General features: G+C 39.9%; 1 protein-coding gene across 7 annotated transcripts in view; it reads left to right on the top strand.

Annotated features, from left to right (window-relative positions):
• Positions 1-26058, top strand: part of PDSS2 (decaprenyl diphosphate synthase subunit 2) — a 297668-nt gene that overhangs the window by 180288 nt on the left and 91322 nt on the right. For 6 of the 7 annotated variants that reach the window (XM_005552232.5, XM_045391303.3, XM_074037382.1 and 3 more), the window contains one exon: positions 995-1193. In XM_005552232.5, coding sequence (XP_005552289.2) covers positions 995-1193 — 199 coding nt within the window. Of the gene's footprint in view, positions 1-994; positions 1194-11591; positions 11917-26058 lie in introns of those variants that run through there. The other variant, XM_074037384.1, reaches the window with a different exon arrangement.

Here is a 26058-nt window from a genome sequence, read left to right on the forward strand (position 1 = left end):
TAAAAGTAATACTTTTGTCATGGTACAAAATATACAAACTACAGAAAAATATAAAAAGGAACAAACATCTGCTGAAATTGCCGTGTAATACAGTTCTATACTATAAGCTCCTCAGGGGCCTTCTCTATATTATTTGCTACTGTAGGTTTTTGTCTTCATTCTTATTCTGAAAGTTAAAAAGTCCTTGAAGGATGAAACCATATTGTACTTATCTCTGTAAACCCCATAGCTTTGCATTTACGATTGAGATAATGTGGCTAGGAGCAGTGGCTCACACCTGTTATCCTCACACTTTGGAGTCCGAGGCAGGTGGATCACCTGAGCTCAGGAGTTCAAGACCAGCCTGGGCAACATGGCAAAACCCTGTCTCTACCAAAAATACAAAAGTTAGCCAGGCTTGGTGTCACACACCAAGTAGTCCCAGCTACTCAGGAGGCTGAAGTGGGAAGATTATTTGAGCCTGGGAGGTGGAAGTTACAGTGAGCTGAGATTGCACCACTGCACTCAAACCTGGGTGACAGAGTGAGACCCCATCAAAAAAAAAAAAGAGAGTGATAGAGAATGTACATAATGCCCTTAGACTAGTATCTGGCACGGATTATATTCTCACTTAAATTGGAATTCCATTAGACACTACTAAGGAGTCTCAGAAATCTTGAAGTTATGAGCATGAGGAAAGTATACCGAGAGCACAGTGTCTAAATGGAGCTGTGGAGGGTGGCCCTCCTGGCCAACTTCTATCTGGGATATCCTAGTGACTTGTGGGGAAGAGTGAGGAGTATTACAGAGAAGGAAGGTGTCAAGATCTTACAGATCCCAAACTGCTCAGTAGAGAGGCCTCTATTTAAAGCTTCATTAGAAAGATATAATACCCCCCCCCAAAAAAAAAGTGGGTGGCAACCTATGGAATATTTTATTGTTGAAAACTGAAATCAGACATTAGTGATAAAACGGTATTCTTGATACTCTAACAAATCTTACCTTTATGTTTTAGTCAAAGAAGTTTGGCAGAGATCACAGAGCTTATTCATACTGCTCTCCTTGTACATCGTGGGATAGTAAATTTAAATGAGTTGCAATCATCTGATGGTCCACTGAAAGACATGCAATTTGGAAACAAAATTGCTATCCTGAGTGGAGACTTTCTTCTAGCAAATGCCTGCAATGGACTTGCTCTGCTACAGAACACCAAGGTAAAAATGGGCAGGGTTTGGTTGTACCTGAATGGCTTCAGGCAGCAATTAGTTGGCTGCTGGAGCCGCAGGTCTGTGTGTCCTCCTGCCCCAACTCCCCTCATGTGCATGCTCAGTAAACAGTAAAACTGTGATGAACATGATGATGGCAGTGTTAGTACCAGGCAAAGCATAAATGCTAGGAACGAGTTTTGAAAGTAATTTTTTTTTCTGATTATGGATGAAATTATTAATTATAGAATAGGGTTAAATCTTCAAAGAAAATATAAGTAAATATTACCTATAATCCCACTATCCAGAGATAATCACTGCTGGTTTATATCTTCATGTATTTCCTTGTAGTCTTTTTTTGTTGTTCATTAATGCCTTTATATATGTAATTTTTTTTGTAATATATATGAGAACTTGCTATGTATAAGGTTTTTTTAATCCTGCCTATTTTTTCTTACTTAATATTATGATGTGAGCATGTTCCCATGGTTATAACTTTTTTTATAATATCCAATCACTTAGATATAATACCTCTTATTTAACAAATTCCTCATTGTTGGACATTGAGGTTGCTTCTTATTTTTACTATCATAAGTAGATCTTCAATAAAGATCTTTGCATATCAACTTTCCTTATTCCAGATTATTTCTTTAAGATAAAGACCTAGAAGTGGTTCAAAGGGTTAAACATTTTTAGTGTTTTTGTTTTTTTTTTTTTCCTTTTGTTATAGAGACATGGTCTCACTCTATCACCCAAGCTAAAGGCCGGGTGCGGTGGCTCACTCCCGTAATCCCAGCACTTTGGGAGGCCAGGGAGGGTGGATCACCTGAGGTCGGGAGTTCGAGACCAGCCTGCCAACATGGTGAAACCCCGTCTCTACAAAAAATAAAAAATGAGCTGGGCATGGTGGCGCATGCCTGTAATCCCAGCTACTCGGGAGGCTGAAGCAGGAGAACCTCTTGAACCCAGGAGGTAGAGGTTGCAGTGAGCCGAGATTGAGCCACTGCACTCCACCCTGGGAGGTTGCAGTGAGCTGAGATCACGCCACCGCACTCCAGCCTGGGCGACAGAGTGAGACTCTGTCTCAAAAAAAATAAAAATAAAAATAAAAAAATAAAGTGCAGTAGCATAATCATAGCTTACTTCAGCCTCAAACTCCTGGGCTCAAGCCATCTCTTACCTTAGCCTCCTGAGTAGCTACAGGCACCACCATGCCTGGCTAATTTTTAAAAACTTTTTGTGGAGACAGAGTCTCACTGTGTTTTCCAGGCTTGTCTTGAACTCCTGGCCTCAAACGATCCTCCCACCTCAACCTCCCAAAGTGCTGCAATTACAGTATGAGATTAATCCCAGCCACTACAAGGATTAAGGCCACCACACCTGGCCACATTTTTAGTATTCTTGATACATATTGCCAACCTGCTTTATGGAAGGGTTATAGAGGTATTTCTTGTTATATCAGTTAGGATTAGGTTTGATTATAAGGTAACAGTGCCCTATAAGATAGGAATTTATTTTTTTTCTCATGTAAAATCACCTAGGAGTAGGCAGTCAAAAGTTGGTGTAGTGATTCTGCAAAGTCAGGGATCCAGGCTCCTTCTATCTTACGGTTCTGCCATCCTTATCTTACCACATCATGGCCTGAGGCAGTTGCCATTATGGCCTCCCTCCAGTCAATAGAAGGAGGAAGGACATAAAAGGGCAGGTCTCCTTCCCTTGAAGGTTGGATCAGTGTACATCCTAGTTTGCTAAAGCAGAGTCCCAGTGTAAGCCAGCTATCCTGGGATCTCATCTGATTTAGCATTTGTCCTGGATTTTTCATTTTTTAACAGAGAATTATTACTAATAATTATATTAGAATAAGTTGGGATGAGTTTGGTAGATTCCCCACTTAGTACTTCCAGCCTCTGTTTTTGTTTTTGTGTAGTGTAATATAATAGTATTGTGAGACCCTTACACAGTGGAGAGAGTTCTCATTATCAGTTGTCCTTTTTTCCTTTTTTTTCTTTTTTGAAACAGGGTCTTACTCTGTTACCTAGGCTGGAGTGCAGTGGTGCAATCACTGTAGCCTCAGCCTCCCTGATTAAAGCGATCCTCCTACCTCAGTGTCCCAAGTAGCTGGGACCACAGGTGCATACAACCACACCCGGCTAATTTTTTGTATTTTTTTTTTCAGAGACGGGCTTTTGCCTTTCACCATGTTGCCCAGGCTGGTCTTGAACTCCTGGGCTCAAGAAATCCTCCTGTGTTGGCCTCCCAAAGTGCTGGGATTACAGGCATGAGCCACTGTGCCCAGCTTCATTTTAAGTTGTTAGGAAATCTGAAAGATACCAGAAATAACATCTCTTTTCCCAACCCTTTCAGGCAGAACTAATACTTCCCAGTCAAGGACAGAATGCAGGGCAATTGCTAATACAGTAAAGTACACTCAGACACAAATGTCTAGGGGCAGCTAACTGTTTCCTGTATCAGGTGGTGGGAGAAGTTTTGATGCTGCTGCCCCAGCTGGCTGTGTAGTGTGTCACCCAATTGTACTGTAGCCCATGCGTGACCTGCAAGAGTCACAAAGCCACCAGGTACCAGTTGATAAGTTCAGTGGGAAACAGTAAATTATAGGTTTGGGTGTCTGTAAAATATATATGGGAAATCAAGGCTGATCAGCTCTGCTAGGGAGCAAGTATAGCGTAGACTGAGCACACTTGCTTGTACAGTGTAAATCTATAACTATTTTATTGCTTGGCAACACTTAGTTTTTGCAGTAAATCTTTTTGGCAGCAGTAAACTGAAAAAACTAAAAGTATGTGCTTCATTTTTTAAGTATTGATTTTTTTTCTTAAGAAAGTTAATAAGGAATGTATATTAATAACTTGAAAAAAATGTTTGTTGACATTTACTAACCACTGTGGAGGCCATAGTGGTATCACTGACCACATGAAAACAAGAAGAGTAAAGTCTGTCAAAGAAGTATCAGGATTTACTTTATGCAGCTGCAGAAGGTATATATCCATACCACTCTGCAACACAACTTGTATTTAGAGAAATGACTATTCTAAGTGATTTCACTAATTATCGACTACAAGTGTTTATGTGTATATAGGAAAAGGGAAGCAATAGTTCTTTTGTTTCATTGTCAGAAGAACTATGAAAGCAGTTAACTAATTCCAGTTTTAGTTCAGTGTCATCAGGTATTTCAAATAAGTATATCATTTAAGTTAGTTCTACAAATGGTTTCAATTTTTTCTTTCCATTCATTCATGGGATTAAGGTAAAGCTTTTGGAAGTATATTCTGTTAAACATAAAGCCTTTATGAGTGAGATTGGAAATTCAGTTTAAAAGTTCAATATAGAAAGAACGGGCGCGGTGGCTCAAGCCTGTAATCCCTGCACTTTGGGAGGCCAACGCAGGCGGATCACGAGATCACAAGCTCTAGACCATCCTGGCTAACACGGTGAAACCCCGTCTCTATTAAAAATACAAAAACTTAGCTGGGCATGGTGGCGGGCACCTGTAGTCCCAGCTACTTGGGAGGCTGAAGCAGGAGAATGGCGTGAACCCGGGAGGCAGAGTTTGCAGTGAGCCGAAATTGTGCCACTGCACTCCAGCCTCGGCAACAGAGTGAGACTCCGTCTCAAAAAATAAATAAATAAAAGTTCAATGTAGAAAATATAATTATTAGTTTATAGTAACAATAGAAGTGCAAATTTTGGTGAAGCACAGTGTTGTGGTAAAAACAATGTTTTTTTACTACATTAAGCCACCCGTGGAGTAGTTGGCATTGGTTGTGGCACACAATTGATTATTACATCTAAATGAGCACCAAAAGTCTTCTATTTTAGTAGAAGCTATTGTTACATCAAAATTTATAAATATCTGAATAGTCACAGTCACTGCACTGTAAGATCTGGGAGTTGTAGCTGATGTCAGATAAAAAATACGCTTCAGGCCGGGCACGGTGGCTCATGCCTGTAATCCCAGCACTTTGGGAGGCTGAAGTGGGTGGATCACCTGAGATCAGGAGTTCGAGACCAGTCTGACCAAGATGGTGAAATCCCGTCTCTACTGAAAATGCAAAAAACATTAGCCGAGCATGGTGGCACATGCGTGTAATCCCAGCTACTTGGGAGGATGAGGCACGAGAATCACTTGAACCCGGGTGGTAGAGGTAGCAGTGAGCCGAGATGGCGCCATTGCACTCTAGCCTGGGCAACAAGAGCGAAACTCTGTCTCAAAAAAAAAAAAAAAAAAAAAAAAAAAAAAAAAAACACTTCAACAGAGCAGTATGTGCCTTTTCTCTTTTTTTTTTTTTTTTTTTTTTTTTTTTGAGACGGAGTCTCGCTCTGTCGCCCAGCTGGAGCTCAGTGGCCGGATCTCAGGTCACTGCAAGCTCCGCCTCCCGGGTTTACGCCGTTCTCCTGCCTCAGCCTCCCGAGTAGCTGGGACTACAGGCGCCCGCCACCTCACCCGGCTAGTTTTTTGTATTTTTTTTTTTAGTAGAGATGGGGTTTCACCATGTTAGCCAGGATGGTCTCGATCTCCTGACCTCGTGATCCGCCCGTCTCGGCCTCCCAAAGTGCAGGGATTACAGGCGTGAGCCACCGTGCCCAGCCGCCTTTTCTCTTTATTGTCTGTCGTTGATCAGATTTTAGAAATCTTTATAAATCAGTCTGTGCCCCCAACAGTGGTATTGAACCTTATTCTAAATGGGTCATCAAAAGTTTGGTGGCATTTGGGTGCGGTGGCTCACGCCTGTATTTCCAGCACTTTGGGAGGCCAAGGCAGGCGGATCCCTTGAGGTCAGGAGTTTGAGACCAGCCTGGCCAACACAGTGAAACCCTGTTTCTACTGAAAATACAAAAATTAGCCAGGTGTGGTGGTGCATGCCTGTAATTCCAGCTACTCAGGAGTCTGAGGCACGAGAATCACTTGAACCCATAAGTTGGAGGTTTCAGTGAGCCAAGATCACACCACTGTACCTCCAGCCTGGGTGACGGGGTGAAACTCTGTCTCAAAAAAAAAATTAAAAAAAAAAATAATATTTGGCAGCATTTTGTTCAACATCAGTTGAGACTCTTAAATCAAGTATTCAATAAACACAACACTACATGAGACTTTTAGGGAATTACAATTAATGAAAACAAAACAAAGCTTCCATTAGAATTTTTCCCTACAAAAGCAAAGAAGGAATGATATAGACAGTAGGAACTCAAACGATATACAAGATTAAAATTTTCAGTTCTGTAGTTGCGATTTGAAATGTCTCACCTTGCAGGAAGAATCTTGGTGGTGCTCCTACTTTGAATAAATTGCACACGCACACACACACACACACACACACAAAGTGAGATTGAGAAGGCCTAGATTTTGCAGCATCTAAATTTGGCAAAACATTGAAAAGAATTATAGAGACAACTTATTTGACAAGTTTTGTCTTATAAAAATATTTGTTAGGCTGGGAACAGTGGCTCACGCCTATAATCCCAGCACTTTGGGAGGTCGAGGTGGGCAGATCACCTGAGGTCGGGAGTTCGAGACCAGCCGGACCAACATGTCAAAACCCTGAAATTAGCAGGGCATGGTAGCACATGCCTGTAATCCCAGCTGCTCAGGAGGCTGAGGCAGGAGAATCGCTTGAACCGAGGAGACGGAGGTTGCAGTGAGCTGAGATTGCACCATTGCACTCCAGCCTGGGAAACAAGAGCGAAACTCCATCTGAAAAAAAAAAAAAAAAAGAAAAAAAATCTGTTAAAGTAAGATACTCTGATGGAAGCAAAAAGAAAGTGCCTCTAAAAATATTTGGACTGAAATATTTATACTGTTCAATATTTTTAAAATTAGAATTCTGTCCTCCATTTAGCAAATTTACTCTGAACTTATCAGGTAACTTAGAATGTATAGAAAGAGAATTTTCTCCATAATTGAAAGTATCAATAATTCCAAACTAACTATGTTAAACTGCAACTGTGAAAAATATTGCGGGCAGGTTTATTTTTAAATACCATATTTTAATGAACACATTCTTCAGAAAAATGCCAATGACACAATATTAGAGACAGATATGGCTAAGAAATGGATTAAACCATGTAAATATACATCAATAATAATTCTTCTCGTTATTTTTAAATATTCAGATAATCAGTATAAAGAAATTATTGTTTTATTGTATGCACATGTATGTTATCTTTATTGCTTTTGAAATTTTATTTTTGAAAATAGTTTTTGAATAGAACCAGTTGAGTCCACCAATCTAATAAAATCAGCTGTTTGTTTATAAATACATATTTCAAAAAGTATAAAATTTTAGTTGTTTCAGCGCTTCTTTTTACTCTTGTGTCCCAGTTTGCATGATAAATTATATAATATTCATACTTTAAAGATCTTTCTCATAAGTTATATGAGATTTTTCTGCTTACATCCTGTTGACCAGAATTTAATTATATAGCCATACCTAGCTGTAAAGGAAGCTAGAAAATGTAATTTTTATTGTAGATCATCATGGATCCAGCCAAAAATCTGGAAGATACAGATAACAGATACTAGAAGACAAGTAACATTCTGCCCTACCTTCTCATCATGTGTTTGCATTTTTGGCTAGCACATATGAGGTAGACCTGCTGAATTTAAGGGAGAAAGTAGTATGGTACCTTTAATATCTAATTTATATTCATATTTTTTAAAAAGCTAAAGTAAAAAATGAATTGATCCTATTAAGCAGACTATTAGAGAATCTTGGTCAGGCATGGTGACTGACACCTATTATCCCAGTACTTTGGGAGATGGAGGTGGGAGGATAGCTGGATCCCAGGAGTTGGAGACCAGCCTGGGCAACATAGCAAGACCCTGTCTCTACAGGAAAAAAAAAAAGGCAGGCATGGTGGTGCATGCCGTTAGTCCTAGCTACTTAGCAGGCTGAGGTGGTAGGATTGCTTGAGCCTAGGAGGTGGAGGCTGCATTGAGCTATGAATGCACCACTCTTTCTCTAGCCTGGGCAATAGAGCCCGTCTCAAAAAAAAAAAAAAAAAAACAGAGAGAGAGAGGGAGAATCTGATGTCTCTCTCCAATTCTATTTTTTTCATCTCAAATTTCTCTCTCCTTTATGCATATAGTATACTTCCATGGGTCCCACTAAATTCTCTCCTTCACTGGAATTCACATGTTAATGGAAGGTGAGTGGTTCTTTGCCCCTGGGACTCACAGACTGTATCATCCATCTTTCCTTTTCACCATATTTGCAGTGGTCTGTGATAAAACTTAGCCCTTGTTTGGAGAAGAAAGAGGCCTCATAAAGTGCAGGTCAGACATAGTGTCTGGACACCTTGAGCTGCACATGACCAGCTCTAGCTTCACAGGCTGGCCGTTCATGGGTTAGACCTACAAAGCTGAGGGGAGGAGATATTCTGAACCTATTGCTTGATAGTACCTAGGTCCACATTTTGGTAATTTGCCTCGGTATAGTCCCCATCTTAGAAAACCAAGACTCATTGCCTTTAGACAAATTTCTATTTGTTTTCTGCAATCATTCGTTTTAACTTTGAACTATTTTGATGAAATCTTACATAAGGTTAAAATGGTGGTAACATAATCATGTTAAATGATACAAACAAATAATCACTTGTTTAAACTGCTTCCCTTTATGGGACTGGTATTTAACATGTTCCTTTTTCTTAGCTAGCTTGTGTCAGTCACACATGCTTTTTTTCAGTATGGTTCAAGTACAGTGAAAATGGAAGCTTTACTCTCATCAAAATCAAATCAGATTCACAGCCTGTGAAATCCACTCTTGGTGTTTTGCATTCAGAAGCATCACTATAAATGTTCCAGAGTCTAAGACCTCCACCATCTGCTCCATTAGGCACTGGATTTCAGTAGCACTACTTGATTTACAAAAAGAAAAAGAAAAACTTAGCATATCCAAGCAACTATTCAGCCTGAAGCTTCTTGAAATAAGAATGATCTGGCATTTCCTTCCCCTTCAGTGAGCCCCATGCCTTCATGGTCTCTGCACAGGTTTACACCTTTAAATTTGCATTTTATCAACCTTTCTCTGGTGAGGAATTTTTTCCTTTTTAGGCTATGGTATTTTTTTTTCTGAATTTGATAGTTGTATGTTGAATTGAAGGCTTTATTCTGTGCAGCCCTCCTGTTAATCTCAAATGTGAATCTTTTGCACCTTGTTCTTCAAAGGGTCATTGAAGGCTCTACCAGGTCAATTTAAAAAAAAAAAAAAAAAAAAAAAGCCTTAGGGGTTCACTTTTTGTGAAAGACCTTAAGAACCATGCCCAGGCTCTGTAATTGATCTTCAAATCAAGGCTTTTAGTATCTCTCTTTTAATCATAAATAGATGATTTTCAAATCAGGTGCACAGTATTTTAAACTGAGGAAACTGTGAATTACTAAAGTTCTTGAAAGTCAGGAATTCCCTTTGATAAAGCAAATCTCCCATATTCAGAGCCAGTTTCTTTCATTTAATACTTGGCAATATTTTCATCAGAATAATTTAAGGAAAGGGAAGTTATATCTCAAAAGAGGACTTATTTTATCAAATGAGCTCCCAGAAGCTTAAGTTGATTAAGTGTTATAGTAACTATGGGTTTTTTGGAAGGAGGAGGTGGCAATAAATATTTCTTTGGAGTAGTATTGTATTAAAACTTTTTTTTTTTGAGACAGAGTTTTGCTGTTGTCACCCAGGCTGGAGTGCAGTGGCGTGATCTTGGCTCACTGCAACCTCTGCCTCTTGGGTTCAAGTGATTCTCCTGCCTCAGCCTCCCAAGTAGCTGGGATTACAGGCGCCCACCACCATACCCGGCTAATTTTTTGTATTTTTAGTAGATGGGGTTTTGCCATGTTGGGCAGGCTGGTCTTGAACTCCTAACCTTGGGTGATCCACCCACCTCAGCCTCCCAAGGTGCTAGGATTACAGGCGTGAGCCACCATGTCCGGCCAAGTTTTCTTATCTCTACATATGGTTAATGTCTTGGTAAAGTTAGATTCTATTTAATGATGTTTTAGTTTTCTTTTATAAGAAAGAAAATTTGTCAACAATAGCAACATAAATAGATACCACAGCAAGAGGAAACAGGCAAAACTTAATACAGAATTTCTGTTTATAATATGTCACTGTTTTTTCACAGTGACAGCCTGCTTTTTCTTTGAGGATGTATATTTAACTTGGTAATTAAAGTTGGCATATTTGTAGCAACTTTAATTTTTTATGACTTATTCATTCTACCAATTTGTCATTGTCTTGTGCTACTCGATTCTTGTCTGAATTTCTATATGATGTGTTTATCTCTGTACTTCTCATGGGGCAGCCATTAGATGAAGGGTTCTGCAGTCAAATGAAATTCAGAGCTGTTTTATAATTGCCAAGGGTAAAATTAGCAGAGTCAATTATTTTCCCTTTGGCTTTTCCCTGAAGATATTAGGGGTCTTCAAAGTAACTGCCGTAGGTTAATACTTAGATTTTTTTTTTTTTTTTTTTTGAGACGGAGTCTGGCTCTGTCACCCAGGCTGGAGTGCAGTGGCGCGATCTCAGCTCACTGCAAGCTCCGCCTCCCGGGTTTACGCCATTCTCCGGCCTCAGCCTCCCGAGTAGCTGGGACTACAGGCGCCCGCCACCTCGCCCGGCTAGTTTTTTGTATTTTTTAGTAGAGACGGGGTTTCACCGTGTTAGCCAGGATGGCCTCGATCTCCTGACCTCGTGATCCGCCCGTCTCGGCCTCCCAAAGTGCTGGGATTACAGGCTTGAGCCACCGCGCCCGGCCAATACTTAGATTTTTAAATATCTCCAAGTATAGAAATTGGCTTATTAATCCTCTGGTAATTGCCTTCTTACCATTATAGCTGTAGTCACATAAATGCAGATTAACAAGATTTTTAATTCAAGAGTGAATTTAAAAATTAATGCTTGGGTTTTCATTCGTTTTCAATTATGGAACATAAGGGCAACTTTTTATTTTAGTACTTCACTGTATAAAGACCTGGACTAAAAGGTCTCAGAATGCCTCTTTTTAAATCATACATTTCCTGATTCCATTGGGATAAGTTGCTCTATATTGTGTCCATGTAGAACATCACTGGATGCTGTAGTGATGTGGTCATGCCAGAATCTAAAATTCTAGTGTTTGAGCAGCAAGCTATCAGTGAGACATGCTGACTAATTGGAAGGGAAATCATGAAATGGAGAAGTACTATAATTTCGAAATCTAGCTGGCCATTAACAGGCTTCCTCTGGTCTTTGTATTTATTTAGACTGGGTTTGTATTTAGGATTAAGCCACAGTGCAAATAAGACTGTGTGGATTACTACCTGTCATCTTGTTTTTGAAAATAGTCTTTTACTTTACATATATAATGATAAGCCTAGTATTTAAAGAATGGAATTTATCACGTTATTTTTTTTCTTTGCAGTCATTTTAATTTAATGGACCTATTGCTATATATCAGATTGGAGACTGTGAGTCAGCCTGTATCTTGTCTAAACACCCAAGAGCATTGTCATGATGTCATTTCTGGAGGTTGTTCTATTAAGCATTAGTGATTTATACTTCTGGATAACCAGTGGCACAGATGTACTCTTTACATAGCTGATGTATTTCCTTATGTTAACTTTGTTTTCCTAAAGGCATAAATATGTTATTTACAATGAAGTGTTTTGTTTGTACAAATATGCTCAATTTATGCATATAAATCTCCTTTTACACCATCTATATAGTTTAATAAAGACACTATTGTCTATTTGTGTTTGTCTTATCTGTTGTATTAATTTTACTTCCAAATTCATGTTAAGTTGAAACCTAAAAACATGTATTAAGTTTTTCCCTGTCTTATGCATTTAAAATAGGCATTATTATGATAGTGTTCATGGTTTTGCTTACACTATTTTACTTGTGGAAATTATTTAATATCTTTTAGGCTCTTTAGTTTGACATTCAAGTGTATGTATTTTTTATACATGTAACCCACTCAAGTGTAGATTTGCATGACTAGGGTAAAGTGATGCAGAAGGTGGCAAGTGGGGTGTCATACAGTATAACAGCAAAAGAGACTGTCTCCGTATCAATTAAATAGAAAAGTCAAAATGGCATCATAAAATTATTTAAGAATCCCAAAATTAGCTTCTGTCCTTTTTTTTCTTATTTGCTATTATAGTCACATGTTAAACAGAGACAGTATCCATTTTCTGATCATGCTTCCTTGGTCTTTAAAGTGAAAGTAATAAATGATTAGTATGTGCAAATTATACTAGAAATAAGATGAATTTTAAATAATATTAAAACCTGGAACTTTGCCCATTTTGAAGCCACAAGACAATGGAACGTAGTAGCTTTTTGGCATAGGAAGGTTAAATGCCATCAGGTGAAATTGACATTTCTCTGGGTATCAAAGCAGAAACCTGACAACAAGGAAAAGGAGCAAGAGCAGCTTACATGTTTCTTCAATATGCCTGGCATTCAAAGACACCTTTTTTTTTTTTTCAATCTTGCTCTGTCACCCAGGCTGGAGTGCAGTGGTTCAGTCTCGGCTCACTGCAACTTCTACCCCCTGGGCTCAAGCAATTCTTCTGTCTCAGCCTCCCGAGTAGCTGGGATTACAGGTGCCTGCCACCACGCCCAGCTAATTTTTGTATTTTTAGTAGAGATGGGTTTTCGCCATGTTGGCCAGGCTGGTCTTTAACTCCACACCTCACGTGATTCACCCACCTCGGCCTCCCAAAGTGCTGAGATTACAGGCATAAACCACCGCGCCCGGCCAAGGACACCCTTTTTAAAAAGAAAAAAAAAAATCTGTGTTCTATAATACCAGCAAATAAACAAAATAGGAAAACAAACTGAACAAGAAATATTGGTTAAATCATTTTTAAATGTTGACATATAAAGGGAAATTAGGTTTAATAAGAGGATGAGGGTAGATACTGATTTTTAATGCATATTTAATTTCTAATATTCCTTTTTAAATTTTTTTTAATTATTTTTATTTATTTATTTTTTGTAATAGAGACAAGGTCTCACTATCTTGCCCAGGCTGGACTATCTTGCCCAGGCTGGTGCTGAACTCCTGGGCTCAAATGATCCTCCCATCTTGGCCTCCCCAAGTGTTCGAATTACAGGCGTTAAGCCACTGTGCCCAGCCAAGTTTCCTTTTTTTTTTTTTTTTTTTTGAGACAGAGTCTCATTCTATCACACAGGCTGGAGTTGCAGTGGCACAATCCTGGCTCATTACAACCTCTGCCTCCCGGGTTCAAGCGATTCTCCTACCTCAGCCTCTCGAGTAGCTGGGACTATGGGTATGTGCCACCATGCCCAGTTAATTTTTGTATTTTTAACAGAGGTTGGGTTTCACTGTGTTACAGGATGGTCTTGATCTCCTGACCTCGTGATCCGCCTGCCTTGGCCTCCCCAAATGCTGGGATTACAGGTGTGAGCCATCTCGCCTGGCTCACAGTTTTCCTTTTTCTTAGCACGAGAGAAATCATGCTTTCCTCTGATGTTTCTCGACTTGAAGATCCTTGGTTTATATCTTCTTGAAAGGAGAAAGTATAAGTCAAGAAGGTGAGTGGCAATTTTTTCTGAAATAATAAGTAAAAGGAGAAAGAATAGAAAACTGGAGGATGAAGGTTGAAGAGGATGTATATACACTTTAGAGATTACCTGAGGTGAAATTAACCGAGTTGTGAACAGTGTGTTAGGCTGTTCTTGCATTGCAATAAAGAAATACCTGAGACGGTCTGGGCACAGTGGCTCACACCTGTAATTCTAGCACTTTGGGAGGCCCAGGCAGGTTGATCACCCGAGGTCAGGAGTTCGAGACCAGCCTGGCCAACATGCCAAAACCCCATCTCTACTAAAAATACAAAAAATTAGCTGGGCATGGTGGCAGGCACCTATAATCCCAGCTACTTGAGAGGCTGAGGCAGGAGAATTGCTTGAACCCAGAAAGCAGAGATTGCAGTGAACTGAGATTGTGCCACTGTACTACAGCCTGGGTGAAAGAGTGAAACTCCATCAGAAAGAAAGAAAGAAGGAAAGAGAGAAAGAAGAACAAGAAGGAGGAGGAAGACAAGGAGGGAGGGAGGGAGGGAGGGAAATACCTGAGACTGGGTAATTTTGTAAAGAGAACAGGTTTAATTGGCTTATGGTTCTTCAGACTTTACAGGAAGCATGGAGCTGGCACCTGCTCTGCTTCTAGGAAGGCCTTAGGAAGTTTACAATCATGGCAGAAGGCAGAGTGGGAGCAGGGACATCACATGGTGAAAGCAGTAGCAATGGGAAGGAGGTGCCACACACTTTTAAACTACCAGATCTCCCAAGACCTCACTCACTATTGTGAAGACAGCACCAAGCCGTAAGGGATCTGCCCCCATGATCCAAACACCTCCCACCAGGCCCTGCCTCCTGCATTGGGGATTACAGTTCAACATGAGATTTGGGTAGGGACAGAAAGAGACACAGTGTACAAGCCTGCTGGAGTGAAGAAAGGATAGGCAGAGAAGAGATACTCAGTCAGGCAGCCGCAGATGCAAAGGCAGGAATCAGCTGTCCATCCACCCAGTACTTAGCAAACTCCTAACTCAGAAAGTTCCTCAGGTGAGATCATTAGAAAGGGAAAAGAAGATTACTGAATAACTTAACCCTGAAAATAGATTTTTTTTCTCGCTCTGGCTTTGAAGAACTAGCAATTTATGTCCATGAAAATGGAGGGGGAAGGCTGATTTAATTAATTTTACTTCTGGAAGGTAGGAAATGGGATTTACAAAAATCAAGGTTGCTAAATGTATTATATATAATATTGCCATAGTCAATATATTTCTGTCTTTCATGGCCAACCATGGTGTGAGGTTCAACTGAATTTGAATACCATAAGCAAAAGAAAATTTAAGCTTATCCAAAAGAGTCTATGTGACTACTTTTCTCATGGATAGCCACATATAGCTCAGTCATGTTAATGTAATTTTGGTTTTAGCATTTCCATCATTTTCTTAAATTCTTAAAGTTGTAAATACACAACAAAAAATTTACTTAGTCTAAGCCAAAGTTGGTTTATAGGGTCTTAGCCCAGGAGCAAATTTTATTTATTTAGCAATAGTGATTGGGAAGAGCCCTTTTCTGGCAGCTAATGACCTACTGGAAGACTTATGTGCCCAAGGCAAAGCTGAAGGCCATTAGCCCAACAGGTCATTAACTGACAAATGCCTGACCCTGAGGTCATTTCCGATATTGTAAACTGTGAAAACTTTAAAGTGGGTTCGTTGGAAAGTATGGCTGTGCCAAGCAAGTTTCTTTTTAAGCATTCTGGAAAATTCATCAAATTGTTTGTGGTCATCCCTGTGGCTTAATTGTCATTGTTCTGGGGCCATTTTCAGGGTGCAAAGTCAGGCAGAAACTGGGAAACACCAAAACTACATTGCAAGTCAAGTCTTTGGTTTTTAAAGGATAGTTTCCCTGTCTAGAATATCAGAGTAACTGTTCACTAACAACAGTTTTAGCTACACTCTTGTGGATCACTTATATTTTCATAATATGTTGAGCTACATAGCACTTATGTATTTTACATTCCTAGAGATGACTTGTAAAGCTACAAAGAGAAGTGGAAAGAACCATAAAGTAGAAGTCTGTGGATGGAATTCCTAGCCTTGACTTTTTTTCTCTTTATCTTTATTTTTATTTATTTATTTATTTATTTTTTGAGACGGAGTCTTGCTCTGTTGCCCAGGCTCACTGGGCAATGGCACGGTATCGGCTCACTGCAACTTCCGCCTCCCAGGTTCAAGAGATTCTTCTGCCTCAACGTCCCAGGTAGCTGGGATTAAAGGCATGTGCCACGATGCCTGGGTAGTTTTTTAAATTTTTTTTTTGTATTTTTAGTAGAAGTGGGGTTTCACCATGTTGGCCAGGCTGGTCTTGAACTCCTGACCTCAGGTGATCCGCCCGCCTCGGCCTCCCAAAATGCTGGGATTTCTGGCATGAGCCACCACGCCTGGCTTCGTTTTTTCTTTTGTTTCTTTTTAATCCCCCGATAAGCCATTTAACATTGAACTCCTCATTTTACCTCTCAGAATTCCAAATTCAGATCATTCATTCATCCATCTATTATTTCAGACTATCTGATATCTTAATACCCCATTTTTATCAATGAAATTAGAAACTTTATAGTGTAGAAATTTAATCTTCACTAAAATTACCATCAAATATTTTAGAAATAACAATTTATATTTTTGAGGGCTTACTATATGGTAGGCACCATTTTAAGTGCTTTATCTATATTAACCCATTTAATGTCTCCTGAGGTACAGGGAAAGGATAAGTAATTTCCCTCAAGGTAACACTGCTAGTAAGTGGTAGAGCTGCTGTCTGAATCCAGGCAATCTGACTGCAAAATCCTCATGCTTTACTAAAGTAGAAACCTAACAGACCAACAAAGAACCATGATATATTTTTGCCAACAATTTTGCAGTTACCAATCCTGGAATTTATGGTATCTTAAATAGTTATTAGTTTCTAAATATTGGAATACGTATTTCAATATAAACATTGATAGGGGAGGGGCTTCATGAAACTTTTATTTATTTATTTATTTATTTATTTATTTATTTATTTATTTATTTTGAGACGGAGTCTCATTGTTGCCCAGGCTGGAGTGCAGTGGCACTATCTCAGCTCACTGCAACCTTTGCCTCCCAGGTTCAAGTGATTCTCCTGCCTCAGCCTCCCAAGTAGCTGGGATTATAGGCACCCACTACCACATCCAGCTAATTTTTGTATTTCTAGTAGAGACGGAGTTTTGCCATGTTGGCTATGGCTGGTCTTGAACTCCTGACCTCAGGTGATCCACCTGCCTCAGCCTGCCAAAGTGCTGAGATTACAGGCGTGAGCCACTGTGCCCAGTGAAACATTGTAAATTAGCAACTTATAAGCAAAAGCAACTTTTTTTTTTTTTTAAGTTTTCTAAAAAAATAAAGGCAGCATCATGTCCATCTCTTAGATCCTTGCTGGTTCCAATATTCTACGGTTCCAAATGTTGTAGATGTTGTAGGAAAGAGTCTAAACTTGCATCTTATAACCAGATCCTGAAAATAGCATGACATATGAAGAAAAACAAAATGATTATAATCAAGGAAAACTGTTAATAAAGTCAGGAAAGTAACAGAGAACCCAATATCTTATATAAACATCAGAGAGCTAAAGATTTTTGTGCATATTTCAGCAATCTAAAGCAGTACCCCAAATTAGTGAAAATTTTATATGGCTTAATTTGTTCAAGTACTTTAAAAGCTATAAGGTAATGTATAAATGTAAATTTCTGATAATATCGATTGAGCAAAGTGATAATTCACATTTATATTGAAACAGTTGTGATTTACACAAGTAGGTCACATATTAAAACAGTATTGTTAATTCAAAAAAAAAATGTTGTGTGTATTGCATGAAGCATGAGAAATACCAATTTAAAATCCAATTGGGACAGGCACGGTAGCTCACACCCCTAATCGCAACACTTTGGGAGGCCAAGGTGGGCAGATCACTTGAGGCCAGGAGTTTAAGACCAGCCTGGCCAATATAGCAAAACTCCGTATCTACTAAAAATACAAAAATTATCTGGGTGTGGTGACACATACCTGTAATCCCAGCTACTTGGGAGGTCAAGACACAAGAATTGCTTGAACCTGGTGGGTGGAGGCTGTGATGAGCCAAGACTGCGCCACTGCACTCCAGCCTGGGTGATAGAGAGAGATCCTGTCTCAGGGGAAAAAAATAAAAGAAGCCAATTGTATGTATATCTTTATAGATTGGAGTATTTCTAACCCAAGTATATCCATTATTATTATTTATTTTTATTATTATTTTGAAAAGACAGGGTCTCACTCTGTACCCCAGGCTGGAGTGCAATAGGGCTACTGTCACTCACCGTAAACTTGAACTCACAGGCTCAGGTAATCCTCCCAACTTAGCCTCCTGGGTAGCTGGGACTACAGCGCAGAACACCATGCCTGGTTAATTTTTTTAAGTTTTTGTAGAGACAGAATCTCTCTATGGTGTCCAGGCTGGTCTCAAACTCCTGACCTCAAGCTATCCTCCCACCTCAGCCCCCAAAGTGTTGGGATTATAGGCATAAACCACTGTGCCTGGCCCAGGGTATCCATTATTTGATCCAAGGGTACAATGCGGCCAATCCCAGGTTTATGTTATTTTATTGTATTTATTATATTATTTTTATTTTAGTTTAGTTTAGTTTAGTTTAAAGACAGAGTCTTGCTCTGTCACCCAGGCTGGAGTGTAGTGGCATGATCTTGGCTCACTGCAACCTCCACTTCCAAGGTTCTAGAGATTCTCCTGCCTCAGCCTCCTGAGTAGCTGGGACTACAGTCGCCCACCGCCACACCCAGCTAATTTTTCTATTTTTGATAAGATGAGGTTTTGCCATGTTGGCCAGGCCGGTCTCCAACTCTTGTCCTCAAGTGATTCACCTGCCTGGGCCTCCCAAAGTGCTGATTACAGGTGTGAGCCACCACGTCCGGCCTCTTCTATTATTGTTAATTTATTTATTTATTTATTTATTTTTGGAACAGGATCTCCCTATGTTGCCCAGGCTGGTCTCGAACTCTTGGGCTCAGGAGATTCTCCTGCCTCAGCCTCCCAAGTGCTGGAATTAGAGGCATGAGTCACTGTGCCCGGCCCCCAAATTTCTACCTGATCATTTGAAGGAAGGAAAAAAAAGATTACCTAATTTTTTAGAAAACAGTACTAGTAGTGTCAGTTATTTTTATAATTCCATTGATTTGTGGATTTTAAAGAACTTCAGAGTTATTTGGAAGAAATACAATTACAGCTTTAGTCAAAATGCATGGATTTTAATGCACATGAATCAGATTTTATTTCTGTGCCTGCCTTTAGAGTACAAACCTTGGGATGCCTCTGAATTACAAACTCCTGCCTTTTAGTGTGGCCCAATTTGAAGAGGAACTGCTTGAGCTGGAAAGTGAACTGTATTACCCAAAAGACATGGCAGCCCTGGAATTGGCAAGATGTATCTGTGACTCCTAGGAAATTACTGAAATTTTTGGTTCTTTGACCAAATGTTATCTAAGCCAGTTTGTTTTCAGGAATCTAGTAGGATCCAAGGTAAGCATCAGGCAGTGCTCAGTGGCTCACACCTATAATCCCAGCACTTGGGGAGGCTGAAGTGGGTGGATCACCTGAGGTCAGGAGTTCGAGACCAGCCTGGGCAACACAGTGAAAACCTGTCTCTACTGAAAATACAAAAATTAGCCAGGCATGGTCTCATGCACCTGTAGCCCCAGCTACTTGGGAGGCTGAAACAGGAGAATTGCTTGAACCCGGGAGGGCGAGGTTACAGTGAGCCGAGATGGCACCATTGCACTCCAGCCTGGGCGACAGAGTGAGACTTTGTCTCAGAAAACAAAAGCAAAACAAAAACGAAGCTAAGCATCAGCGTCATTAATATAAACCTACAAGATTGAAATGCACCCTAACACTCCATAGTACCCAAGAATGATTCTGTTTTATCCTGCCTCTCTGTTTACCTTCCGTTCATTTACATGTTTTTGGTAAAAAGTGATAAATAAATACCTCTAAAAATATATTTTAGAATAACAGTGTTTAAACTGCATCAAAAATTTGGGAGACCTTGTGTGTAATTACAAGGACTGACAAGGTGTGAGCCATACATGACATATATCAGCATGATGTTGAATAATGTTTCAAACCACAGATCACATCCTTTTCATTGGGGAGTGGTAAAATCAATTTAGTGAATCACTATCAATACTTTTTTTTCTCTTTTTGGGACAGAGTTTCACTCTCGTTGCCCAGGCTGGAGTGCAATGGCACGATCTCAGTGCACCGCAACCTCCGCCTCCTGGGTTCAAATGATTCCCAGGTTCAAGCCATAGGGCCTGGCGTGGTGGCTCACACCTGTAATCCCAGCACTTTGGGAGGCTGAGGCGGGTGGATCACCTGAGGTCGGGATTTTGAGACCAGCCTGGCCAACATGGCAAAACCGCATCTCTACTAAAAATGCAAAATTAGCTGGGCGTGGTAGCAATGCCTGTAATCCCAGCTACTTGGGAGGCTGAGGCAGGAGAATTGTTTGAACCCAGGAGGCCGAGGTTGCAGTGAGCCGAGATCACACCACCGCACTTCAGCCTGGGCAGCAGAATGAGACTCCGTATCAAAAAAAAAAGAAAAAAAAAAAGGTAGAATGCAATAGAAAATTACATAATGAAAGTTTTAATTTAGTTTTGGCCGGGTATGGTAGCTCATGGAGCTTACAGCTGTATTCCCAGCACTTTGGGAATACAAAATCAGGAGTTCTAGACTAGCCTGGCCAACATGGTGAAACCCCGTCTCTACTAAAAATACAAAAATCAAAAATTAGCTGGGCATGGTAGTGGGCACCTGTAATCCCAGCTACTCGGGAGGCTGAGGCAGGAGAATTGCTTGAACCTGGGAGGTAGCAATTGGAGTGAGCCGAGATCACGCCACTGCACTCCAGCCTGGGTGACAGAGCAAGACTCTGTCTCAAAAAAAATTTAGTTTTATAAATGCACATGTATTTATACTATGTCACAATGTATATTGAAAGCCACTAATAGAAGGCAGTGTGCTAGCCAACAGCAGCCTTTCAGTTGACATCACTGAGAGGGTCTCCAGATGAAGAAGCAGTGAAAGCAAAATGGAGCTCATCAGCCACATTGAAAAAAAATAGGCCCAACACTAAAATGGCAAGCATAATTCTCTCAGAATTCTATCAGAACAACATGTGGCAGTGCCGCTAGGTAAAGAACATACTGAGAATAGTATATCCTGAGTACAAGACTTCATATTCAGCAATTCCCATATTGGGGAAGGTGGAAAATAAAGCAACTAACTGCTGTATGATAATCAGTTTTATGTTGCTTGTTTGTTTCATGGCTAAGTATTCAATTCTCAGCAACTATTTATTACAGTTTTTATAGTAATGCAAAATACTTGACACAACCAACTTTTTTTAAAACCTACTGGAAAACATCTCCTTTTTCTTTATTATGAAAATTTTTATCTTTCAAAAAAATTATTTTTCAGCCCGGCGCAGTGGCTCACGTCTGTAATCCTGCCACTTTGGGAGGCCAAAGCAGGCAGATCACAAGGTCAGGCGTTCGAGACCAGCCTAACATGGTGAAACCCTGTCTCTACTAAAAATACAAAAATTAGCCAGGTGTGGTGGTGGACGCCTGTAATCTCAGCTACTCAGGAGGCTGAGGCAGGAGAATCACTTGAACCTGGGAGGCAGAGGTTGCAGTGAGCCATGATCATCCCACTGCAGTCCAGTCTGGGAGACAGAGTGAGACTCCATCTCAAAAAGAAAAAAAAAGAAAGAAAAAAAAGAAAATTTCTTCATAGAGATGGGGTCTCAGTGTTTTGCCCAGGCTGGTCTCACAACTCCTGGCCTCAAGTGATCCTCCCACCTTGGCCTCACAAAGTGTTGGGATTACAGGCATGAGCTACCACACCTCGCTGAGAATTTTCATCTTAAGCACTTTAAATTGTCTGCTACTTTTTCAGGAACCTAATTGTTGTTTAAACAAATAAATGAGTCAGTCATCAATAAATGACTGTTTGGCATTGCTTAATAAGAAACAGTAGTCCAAAACCATGCACCTTTATTCAAAAGTAAAATCAGTTTTTTTATTACTCTTTTATTGTAGCTAAAAAAATTCTATTTTTTTTTACTGTATCTCACAATTGTGAATTAAAAATGTATATAGCTGCACATTAAATATTTCTAATCATAGGACTTATTGTTGATAAAACACAGAAACCTCTTATCTAGATAAGCAAAACTGAGGGGCAAAGAAGTGACATGGTTGGCCCAAGGTCTTGCAACTTACGTATTAACCTTCTGAGTGATCAAAGACAAATAATTGGCCTTTATCTTTATGAAGTTATTTATCTAGACAGTGTATCCTTTAAAAAGAACAACTATAATTTAAAAACACTGCAAAGAAAGTAAATGTAAAAGTTATTTATTAGACTTGTTTAGACATGGTCCTTGAGTGGTATTTAAACAACAAACATGGCCAGACGCAGTGGCTCACTCGTGTAATCCCAGCACTTTGGGAGGCCGAGGCGGGTGAATCATGAGATCAGGAGTTCGAGACCAGCCTGGCCAATATGGTGAAACCCTGTCTTTACTAAAAAATACAAAAATTAGCCAGGCGTGGTGGCACACGCCTGTATTCCCAGCTACTCGGGAGACTGAGGCAGGAGAATAGCTGGAACCCGGGAGGCAGAGGTTGCATTGTGCCAAGATTGAGTCACTGCACTCCAGCCTGGGTGACAGAGCGAGACTCCATCTCAAAAAATAATAAAATAAAATAAACCACAAACATTTTTATATGTATTAATTGAATAAAGGAATTATGATGTAGATCTTTTTGGTAGTGCCTCGTGTGTAACTGTGGCCTAACGAGACTAGTTTCATTAGTAGCGTACCAGGCACATAGTAGGCTATCAGACTATTCATGAAATGCATCCACCAGCCAATGTCAAATTATATCTCAAACTTCATATTTAAGCCATTTTCCAGAATTTGTGGCCTATTTCTTTCGAGTTGTATTAGTTGTGATTTTAAAAATAAAACTTTCAGCCGGGCGCGGTGGCTCAAGCCTGTAATCCCAGCACTTTGGGAGGCCGAGACGGGCGGATCACAAGGTCAGGATATCGAGACCATCCTGGCTAACACGGTGAAACCCCGTCTCTACTAAAAAATACAAAAAAAGCTAGCCGGGCGAGGTGGCGGGCGCCTGTAGTCCCAGCTACTCGGGAGGCTGAGGCAGGAGAATGGCGTGAACCCGGGAGGCGGAGCTTGCAGTGAGATGAGATCCGGCCACTGCACTCCAGCCCGGGTGACAGAGCGAGACTCCGTCTCAAAATAAATAAATAAATAAATAAAATAAATAAAAATAAAACTTTCATTCATTTTTTGTTGAGATGGATATCTCACTATATTCCCCAGGCTGGTCTTGAACTCCTGGGCTCAAGTGATCCTCCCACCTCGGCCTCTCAAAGTGCTGAGATTACAGGAGTGAGCCACTGCATCCAGCCTCAGTTGCAATTTTATACTTCTGTTTAGTTCACTAAATTTTCCTGAAACCTTTTTGACAAATGTTACCAGTAGTTTATAAACCAATGTATCAGCTGTTCTAAATTAAAAATTAAGATTATCAATTTGCTTAGTTTTTGCTGCACCTGTCCTGTTGGTAGTGCCATTTCTTTCTCTTCACTACCCGCTTAGCCAGAAAGAACTTCCAGCTCACTAGAACAGATTGCCATCCCTCCCACAAATAAGCAAAGCCTTACACATTTGGCAGTACTGAAAAGGCTCCCTTCAAAACGCTGAGTTAGAAGCTTCCTCCAGAACTTCTATGAGTTGGTGTGCTTGTTCCAACAGCCCCTTCATCATTGTCTACATTAAACCCCGTCCTAGTTTGATAGGAAGAAGTGGAGAGAGCCATCCTTTCAGAGACTTTAGCAATGGCTTTATCAAAGTGCTCATTTATTTTAATCAGCATGCAGAGTAGAGCTCATCTGGGTAGTTCGTGCCCAGGTGGTGGGTGAGTAGATTCACCCCTCATTTGGCCACTGCTGCTGTGCCCTGTGTTCTTCAGAAGTCGTTTCTCCACTGAGGCTGCCAGCCTGGAAGCTCTGGCTGAGCACTGGGGACCAAATCCACCTGGAATGAGACGGTTTGCTTAAATCCATTTGTAAATGATAAAGTACTTTACAAATGTTAGACATTATTATTGGTCTCTATGGGAGGGCGCCACTCTTTAGTCCCTCTGTACCTTACCTTGGCAATGTAAATCTTTCCGTCTTTATATGCGTCTCACAAATAGTTTGTGCTTCATTTTTATGAAGTAAAGAGTGACACCACCTGCTCTGGTTACCTTTATCAGCCTATTCAGCACCCTCTTAGTATTTTTCTGTAAGATATTTTCACTGAAAAGAGTTTTTGTGGCTTAAAAAGGAATTTTGACAGTATCCCTTCAAATTCCAAAGCTCTTTCAAAAGAGACTAAATCCATCTTTTGTTCCTCCCAAGATGTATATGAAAATTCATTCTTTCCCAAGACTGTTTTACCTTTGCTACTACTTCATGCATTGCTGTTTGTTCCTCGGGGTGGAGGAAAGAGCACAGTAAAGTTGTGCATAGTTAATGCCATCAGCACTGCAGATGCACGTGCACACACATGACTGTTTTGTTTGCTAGCAGCTAAAAGTAGTAAAGGCTGAGGGGCACCGTGTTACTCACCTCCAAATAGAGTGATAGATGACATGTTGTTTTGTCATTCCACACTGTAGTAAATCCATCATTAAAATCACCTTCTGAGGACAAATTTTTGAAAGATTACAAATCTGTAATGGCCTTCACAGTTTTTATATACCAAGCAAATTAAGTTATAAAGCAACCTTTTTCAAGTGAATTAAAATGCAACTGTACTACCTTATTACATCAATTCATATTATGCTGACTTGAGCTTTAATTGAGCCATGTTAGTTTATAGTTTACATTTTTTTCTAAAGATTCACTTGTGGCCGGGTGCGGTGGCTCATGCCTATAATCCTAGCACTTTGGGAGGCCAAGGCGGGTGGATCAAAAGGTCAGGAGTTTGAGACCAGCCTGGCCAACATGGTGAAACCCTGTCTCTACTAAAAATACAAAAATTAGCCGGGCATGGTGGCAGGCACCTGTAGTCCCAGCTACCCGGGAGGCTGAGGCAGAAGAATCCCTTGAGCCTGGGAGACCTAGAAGTTGCAGTAAGCCGAGATTGTGCCACTGCACTTCAGCCTGGGCGACAGAGTGAGACTCCATCTCCAAAAAAAAAAAAAAATTTACTTGTATTTTAATTTAGGATAGGCGCTCCTTTGCTCAAATTAGAGTGGTCTGCTGTACTAGTCAAACATCTACGACTCTATTGAGTCTATTCCGCCTGTCAAATGCTAACAGTACTTCTGAATCCCATTTATTGATAAAGGCATGACTTGTCTGCACAGAATGCTTACTACCACTTACTGATCCTATTTTTTCTAATCCAAAAACTATTGAGTGTTATATTCCATAAATCAATTTGTGGACATAGCTTAGCTTGAGGTCTCCCTCAAGCTGCTTCCCCACCCACACACACCTTCCCAAGGAAATAGATTTATTGTTTTATTTAATTATAAAAGCAATACAATAAAAAGAGGGAAATAGTGTAATGCAATACAATAAAAAGAGGGAAATAGTGTATATGTAAGCTGTTATAAACTTAGCAATTATAAATTTAATCAGAAAGGCTGAAGAAAACAATCTTAAAAATCATCCAAAATCTATCATTTATACATTATCATTATTATGTTGTTGTCTCTCCTTTCAGACTTTTTTCTCTTGTGTATATAAACCCATAGATTGACTTCATTTTTGTTTTTAAAATGCCTTTTATACTACTTCTATTTTGTAAATAGCTTTTTTTTCCTTAAGAATATGTTACAGACGTCTTTGGATAGCAATGCGAGGATTTTTTTCTTTTGGTCAGGATTTTTGTCTTACCATCCCCTACTCCTCCCAATTTCTATTTTTTACGATGAAAATTTATTATAGCTCAGGGCATAGTCATCACAATACCCTTTGTGAGGGTATTCATCATCTTGGTTTTTCAGTGTAAAAAATCATTGAATTGTAGTTACCCTTGCCAAAAGATAAAGAATGAAGCAATTACATATTCCCCTGAGATTGCTGAAATTTGTCCTGTAAATTAACCATTTAAGAAATTCATTACAAAGGTTAATTATGTCAGATCTATAATTTTGTTAAGGTTCAGATACACCTGGATACTGTCT

Source organism: Macaca fascicularis, chromosome 4 (assembly GCF_037993035.2).
Source record: "Macaca fascicularis isolate 582-1 chromosome 4, T2T-MFA8v1.1".
Taxonomy (NCBI): Eukaryota; Metazoa; Chordata; class Mammalia; order Primates; family Cercopithecidae; genus Macaca; species Macaca fascicularis.